Below are 7,487 nucleotides of genomic sequence, written 5' to 3' on the forward strand. Positions count from 1 at the left end.
AATCAGTGGCATTTGTTATTCACTTGCCACAAAAGTGGTGGTTTTTCGTGATTTTTGGCAAAAACGGTTGTTTTGCAGTACCCTCGCCACAAATGTGGTGGCTTTCAGCAATTTACTCTGTTTCTGCTGCCGAAAAATCGGGCAGAGCTACGTATACGGGAAAACTCTTGCCGTTCCACTGACCTGTGGGGCAGGAAGCACATCTGGCCCACGTTTCAGTGAGTGTTGCTAGGGAAACGGTCAGCAGGGACACGTTCCCCCCGCCCCCTCGTCTGCACACCTTCCCTGTTAAAACGTGGCCCGACCCTCCCGCTTCGCGCACACGCTTCAGTTTTCACATCGCATCTCCCTCTCTCCCCAGAAAACCCTCTCCCATGGCGTCGAGGGGGTTCGGGTCCGGTGGTGGACGAGGCGGGCGAGGCGACGGCGCAGGGCGCCGCCCCGGTGGACGGGGAGACGGCCGAGGGCGCGGATCCGGCGGCCGTGGCGAGGCTGGAGGAGGAGGTTACGGTCGCGGCCCTGGTGCTCCAACTCCAGCAGCGGGCGGGTACAATCAGCAAGCGCCGCCCGCGCGCGTCGACGCTGGAGGCCGAGGTCCCGGCGTACCGGCTGGCTTCCGCCCCGCCGCGCCGCGTCCGGCCGCGCCTGCGGTTCCCGCGTCGGCCTCTACGAGTTCTTCGCGCGCCCCTCCGTCTTCGGCTACGACGGCGCCTGCTGATGCTCTCGCGAGGGACGTGGGCAGGCTGACCGTGGAGGCGCCCCCGGCTCCCCGTTCCTCCGCACCCGCCGCGGCGGGAGCCCCGGCTCTTCGTCCCCCTGTTCTGCCCGCGGCCGCGGGCGGATCTCAACCGGAATCCCAGGCGCCTGCGCCTGCGCCACCGGCAGCCGCCCCGGTGTCGAGCAAGTCGGTGGCCCAACCGGGTCGTCCGGGTTTCGGTACGGCGGGGCGGAAGATGATCGTGCGAGCGAACCACTTCCTCGTCGGCTTCGCGGACAAGGACATCTGCCACTACGATGTGAGCAACCCTACCTCTCTTCGTCCAGAAGTTCTTCCTCTACCATAGATTGCATGCTGGCTAGTGGTTCTGTTACATTTGTTTTGCTGCGATCTGGCCCTGGTTGCGATTGCGACTTCCATACGTGATTATGCGCGAGCCCTGGATTTGTAGACTCGCGTCTTTTCGGTTTGGAAAGATCTCGTATCTTTTGCTTGGTGGTTGTTTCCATAGATGAGTTTCATTCCTGATGAGAGTTCGGCTAATTCATGGACACGATGTCACGGACTAGGATATGACTACGTGGTCAAATTTATTTTGCATCGAAGACGCGCAGATCTAGTGCATATGCGTGGTTTCTCGATATGTTCAGCAGGAGATTATTTTTCTTTAGTTTTTTCTTTATGGTTTACACACATTTGCTTTGTGCTGTTGGGCATTTGTGCTTTGGGGCCGCGTAACATCTTTTGAAGGCCGGCCGGATGCTAGGCCTTGGCGTGCTAGCTTTGCAACAGTGCGATGTACATTTAATCGCAGCTTCCGATTGGTTTCCAGAGGCCTTTTTTGTCGCCCGGTTTCCGTTGGTTTCTCTTTTCCTGTGAGGTTTTTACTTTTTACACGCTGCCATTTCTTGCAAAAGTTCGGCAGCACATGTGGTGTGCTTGCTCCATTCTGGTTTCTGGAGGGAGGACGTCGTCCCCGAATGGCTTGTCTGCCCTTGCTGTCACCACAGCTGGTTTCTTTCTGAAAAACTGAGGCGCAGACGAGATAACGCGCTTGTCTGCCCTTGCTGATTTAGGCAAAAAGGCCTTGGCCCCTAGCTTGTTGGTTCATAGGCGTAATAGCTGCAGACTTTGCCTTGTGCCGTGTGGGGTCTGGTCTTGATTATTCCCTTTGTTTTGACCAAGGCTAATGTTAGTGTCTATAACATTTTAGAATGCTACTACAAGCTTCTCTTTCACATGATGCTAATTAATTCTGCCTATTTTCATTCAATCGGATGATCTCACTGTCAGGTTGCAATTACTCCTGAGCCCAAAACAAGACGGATCAACAGGATTCTGATGACGGAGCTGACAAGCAAGCACCGCGCGTCGTCTCTCGGTGGCCTACTGGCCGCATACGATGGCAGCAAGAGCCTGTACACTGCAGGCGAGCTGCCATTCCAGGCGATGGATTTCTCCATCAAGCTGGGGAAACCACCAAGAGAAACGTAAGCATGTCTTAACTTTCCTGTCTCGTGTGCGTTCTAGGCCTACTTGTATCTCAAGTGCAGCTGCTAATTCACACTTTTCTGCTCTGACATTTTTTTATCTTCTGCATTTTGAAAAAAACAGTGAGTACAAGGTCAAGGTTCAATTCGCCGCGCGGGCAAACTTGTACCACCTGCAGCAGTTCCTCAGTGGGAGGCAACGTGATTCTCCACAGGACACAATACAAGCGCTCGACGTTGTGTTGAGAGAGTCACCTTCTCTGAAGTATGATATCATTGTTAACGTCTCTTCTCTGTTATGTTTTTACTGCTGACTTTGTTTAATGTGATCATCATATGTATATGGCTCTTGTTGTTCTACAGCTATGTCACCGTTTCTCGATCCTTCTACTCCACAATATTTGGCCAACGTGACATCGGTGATGGGCTGGAGTGCTGGAGAGGATATTACCAAAGCTTGCGCCCCACTCAGATGGGCCTCTCACTGAATATAGGTGCGTATTTGTTCAAAACCCCTCGCTTAATTCATGGTTACGGAATCACGTAGGCTACACTGCAATTATATTTTTGATATAGCACGAGCTCTTGCCAAAGTGGATATCACATTTATTGTGTTTAGTTCTGCATAAGGCTACTACCCAACCCATGTCTGTCTGTATTATGTCACTTGTTTACCTGGGTTATCCAAATTTGCAAAAGCTAAGGGGAGTGATTTAAACACAAGTCAACTACTGAACAGAAGCATATATAGCTTGTGGTGAGGTTCAGTGAGAGAAAACTTGCAGCACATGAGTTCAATTAGGAAAAGTGTATGCATGTGTGTGATTTAAACACAAGTCAACTACTGAACAAATTTGATTTTACAGTGTAGTTTTAAGGTGAACACAGATTCATTTTAGAAGTTCTTTTCCACAGGGTTATCACTTCTATAAACCCTTGTTGTACTTGTTGTGCAGATATATCATCAATGCCATTTTACAAATCTATATCGGTGATACAATTTGTTCAGGAGTGTCTGAATATGAGGAATGCCGACCCCAATCGCCCCCTTTCTGACAGGGACCGCCTGAAGGTACTGCATTTATCAACCAAGAACGTATCATACAAAATGTTTATCGCAACTAGCTGAATTGTTTCGTTCTTTCCAGCTTAAGAAAGCATTGCGCGGGATTCGTGTTGAAACCACTCATCAAGAGGGCAAAAGGAGCGCCTACAAGATAACTGGGATTACTTCTGTTCCGCTGATTCAGCTCAAGTACATTGTTCCTCTTCTTCCATCTCCTCTCCTTCCCTCTTTCCCTTCTAGTGCCAAATGATTTACTGGTGTTTGTTGTTTTAGCTTTCCTCTGGATGACGGCAACCAAATGACTGTTGTGCAATACTTTTGGGGCCGATACAAGTATAGATTGAGGTTCACTTCTTGGCCTTGTCTGCAGTCTGGAAATGATTCTCGCCCTATATATTTGCCAATGGAGGTAATTTTTTCTTATTTTGTGCATAACACCAAATGTGGAAGTCTGCTAATGATCTATAATATGATCGTAGGTATGCACAATTATTGAAGGGCAGAGGTTCACCAGGAAGCTTAACGAGAAACAAGTGACTGGCATACTGAGAGCTACGTGCGAACGTCCCCATGATAGGGAGAAGAGCATACTTAAGGTATTTGTCCAGACAATAGGTTTTAACACAACCAAACTAATTGATTGAAATTACTTGAAAGTGCTTATTACATCATTTTTTTCCATGTGATCATGTTCGTTATATTTGCCTCATTAGCATTTTTAATGAATATGTATTCTATAGATGGTGCAGCACAACAACTATTCAGCTGATAAGCTGGCACAGGAGTTTGGAATCGATGTTACGGATAAAATGGTCAATGTGCAGGCTCGCGTGCTACCTCCCCCCATGGTGTCTATTCTATTTAGTTCTCATTTTGATATTTTACCCCCTGTTTTTGTTAGCTAATTTTAACTGTTTATGCTGTTTTAGCTCAAATATCATGAGTCTGGAAAGGACAAAGCTTGTGCACCAAGTGTTGGCCAGTGGAACATGATTGGCAAGGTGATCCATTTCTGACTTGGAACAAAAAAAATCTGTTACAGGCTCATTTTTAATAATGCCACAAGACTGTGAATTGTTGTCGTAGTCTTTTAGTATAACATGGACGCACAAACAGAAAATTCTTGGATTGTGTAATTTTTTTCAGTCTATAGAATTTAAATAGAAACTTGGTTGGAAGTGTGAGCTACACAATGTGGGCGCTTATTCCTTCTATTCATGAAAGTTAACTAGTTCTCCCTAGGTAATCTAGTTTATGTTTTTTTAAACATGTCCCTCTTTCTGATGTATGATTTCTGTTTGTATTTTAGAAAATGATAAATGGAGGGAATGTTCAGAGATGGACTTGCTTGAACTTTTCACGTCTGCACATTGATGGAGTCGAAAGGTTTTGTGGCGACTTAGTCAAAATGTGCAACGCCATCGGCATGGTATGTTCAGCGCATATTTGTACATACAAGTCGTCCATATCATCATTCACGTCACACACAATTTATTTTCAATCTTTAGGTTTTCAATCCTAGCCCAGTGGTAGAAATTCTCTCAGCGTCTGCCAATAACATAGAAGGTGCTTTGAAGCATGCTCACCAGAGGGCCCCTGACCTCCAGTTGCTTATCGTGATTCTCCCGGATGTTACTGGCCATTACGGTATGCAATTTTTTTGTGAAACAATGTTATGTTGTGCACATTCTTTTTTTACCTAGTTTAGGTGATGCACATTTCCTAAGTTATGGCACACACATCTTTAGTATTGCCCTTTATCTCTTCCTGTTACCTTGTCTCATGGTACCCATATATTTGTGCAACTCTGCAGGTAAAGTTAAGAAGGTGTGCGAGACTGACCTTGGTATAGTTTCTCAATGTCTCAAGCCAGACAAGGTCGAAAGAGCAAACAAGCAGTATTTTGAAAATGTTGCACTTAAAGTCAATGTCAAGGTGGGTTCGTTGGCAGTCACCTTTTTCTGTCGTGCTTAGTGTTCAATGGAGAGTTATATTGTGTTTTCTTAATTATTAGGTCGGAGGGAGAAATACAGCTCTTCAGCAAGCTCTTAAACGTCAAATACCGTTAGTCACCGACAAGCCGACGATCTTTTTTGGTGCTGATGTAACACATCCGGCGGCTGGGGATGATTCTTCACCGTCAATTGCAGCCGTGAGTTCCGTTCATCTTCTGACAGCGATTGTTCACTTGACGATTTGGTTAATAGTGTGTGAATTTAAATGAGCTTCCATTGTATTATCTGGATGTCATTGTGCTGATGCAGTTGCATGATTTTTGATGAGTGCCTGCAGGTGGTGGCCTCCATGGACTGGCCTGAAATCACAAAGTACAAAGCTGTGGTTTCTGCCCAACCGCCCAGGCAGGAGATTATTCAAGATCTCTATTGCAGAGGCACAGACCCTGAGAAGGGCACCCCTGTACACGGTGGAATGATGCGGTAAGTCCTTTGTGTTAATTCAGAGTAGTGGATGGCGGTGGGTTCTAAAACCGCAACATTTTCTTCAGGGAGTTGCTAGTGTCATTCTATCAGAAGACCAAACATAAACCCAGCAGGATCATATTCTACAGGTAAGTGCTTCCAACTTCCAAGTATGATGTTATTGTTCATCGTCAGCGGCGCCTTTTGCTGAATCGCTTTTGTTTTCTATGTAGGGACGGTGTGAGTGAAGGGCAATTCGCCCAAGTTCTGATGTATGAAATGGATGCCATCAGGAAGGTGATGCCTTCAATTCATCATGTTCTTTGCCTGTCTAATTCTGCTTTAATCCTATTTGGGTGTATTAACAGTGTTCCTTTTTTCTGGCCAAAGGCTTGTGCATCTTTGCAGGACGATTATCAGCCCCCTGTGACATTTGTGGTTGTCCAGAAAAGGCATCACACAAGGCTCTTCCCTGAGGTGCATGGAAAAGAGACCGACAAAAGTGGAAACATCCTACCTGGTAAGTGTGCCTCACACACACGAACACATGCACAGTATACATACATGGCACATGCTAGTTTAATAGCATCTGCATTTGCCATTGTGTTTGATTGTCCCCATTCTCTCGATGATGCTTGCAGGAACCGTGGTCGACACCAACATATGCCATCCCACCGAGTTTGATTTCTACCTGTGTAGCCATGCCGGGATTCAGGTACGGTGGCACCCATTTCTTTCACTGCCGGTTGGGACATACACTTTGTGTTGCATTGACTGACTGTGAGCATTTTGCATTTTTTTTCAGGGCACAAGCAGACCAACTCACTACCATGTCCTCTTCGATGAAAACTCTTTCACTGCCGATGGGCTGCAGGTGCTCACCAACAACCTCTGCTACACGTAAGCTCGACACATCTCCCTCTTTCACTTCTTTTTTTCTGATTCAGGTTAATCTACCATCTTGACTCCTATTTTGCTAGCTAGACTAACTCCGATGTGGTATCTTTGCCTGTAAATGCAGATACGCTCGATGCACTCGCTCTGTCTCTGTTGGTGAGTTTCTTCTCCAAGTTCCATCTCACATTTTTCTTGTAAAAAAGACTACAGCGGTATGTAATTATCTTCTGTGGTACTAATGCTTGAGTCCTTTCTTCGCAGTTCCTCCTGCCTACTACGCTCACCTGGCCGCGTTCCGCGCACGGTATTACGATGAGCCGTCGGAGGGCTCGGACAGCGCCTCGATCGTCAGCGGTGGCACCCGGGATTCAGCCGCCACCGGCGCAGGAGCTGCTTAATTAGGTGGCTTGTTCATGGGAGTCATGTGTTTTGTTGGCTTGCTGCTTAATTAGGTGGTACATTTGCTGGGAACTTGTGATGGTAAAACATGGTGTTGGTAAAACATGGGAGATGTGATGCATCTGTTGGATTTTCTGCGCAGAGCATGAAGGGAATCAAACAGGCTTTTCAATATGATGAAAAAAATGGCTTCCACATATGGTGCAAAATTATGATTAAATGTATCCTCCACAAAAATGTAGTTAAATAAAATCCACCCAAAAAATGTATCCTACACAAATGAAGATAAATAGTTCAAACATATTACTCCCACTGTCACGGTTTAGAAGGCGCGCTTGGAAATTCTCTGGTATCTATTGGTTGTGAGATGGGCTAAAAATTAGCATTCACAGTACGCATGCATATAGAAATGGTACATCGGAGTACTAATTAGCCACTAGAAATAAATGCAATGTGCCCTAAACCTTGTCTATTGTGGAAACGCACGCAAATTTAAC

At 46.3% G+C, this 7,487-nt stretch overlaps 1 protein-coding gene across 1 annotated transcript; it reads left to right on the forward strand.

Moving 5' to 3' along the window:
* Nucleotides 1–326: 326 nt before the first annotated feature.
* On the forward strand, nt 327–7,164 carry LOC123044216 (protein argonaute 14). Its single transcript, XM_044466891.1, has 22 exons — nt 327–1,016; nt 2,012–2,208; nt 2,333–2,473; nt 2,572–2,702; nt 3,165–3,280; nt 3,357–3,463; nt 3,548–3,683; nt 3,754–3,870; nt 4,015–4,122; nt 4,204–4,275; nt 4,584–4,703; nt 4,783–4,921; nt 5,088–5,209; nt 5,289–5,426; nt 5,567–5,712; nt 5,781–5,843; nt 5,928–5,991; nt 6,085–6,214; nt 6,336–6,409; nt 6,500–6,594; nt 6,716–6,747; nt 6,853–7,164. The coding sequence occupies exons 1-22, from the start codon at nt 375–377 to the stop codon at nt 6,987–6,989; spliced, it is 3,027 nt and encodes a 1,008-aa protein (XP_044322826.1). The 5' UTR covers nt 327–374; the 3' UTR covers nt 6,990–7,164.
* The last annotated feature ends 323 nt before the right edge of the window (nt 7,165–7,487 follow it).

Source organism: Triticum aestivum, chromosome 2B (assembly GCF_018294505.1).
Source record: "Triticum aestivum cultivar Chinese Spring chromosome 2B, IWGSC CS RefSeq v2.1, whole genome shotgun sequence".
Classification (NCBI taxonomy): Eukaryota; Viridiplantae; Streptophyta; class Magnoliopsida; order Poales; family Poaceae; genus Triticum; species Triticum aestivum.

Excerpts from the sequence above, each read along its gene's own strand:
- LOC123044216 (XM_044466891.1), top strand. The coding sequence starts at position 375 with ATGGCGTCGAGGGGGTTCGGGTCCGGTGGTGGACGAGGCGGGCGAGGC. Across the intron at positions 3,464-3,547 it reads GTTCCGCTGATTCAGCTCAA|CTTTCCTCTGGATGACGGCA; the intron begins GTACATTGTTCC and ends TTGTTGTTTTAG. Across the intron at positions 6,215-6,335 it reads AAGTGGAAACATCCTACCTG|GAACCGTGGTCGACACCAAC; the intron begins GTAAGTGTGCCT and ends TGATGCTTGCAG.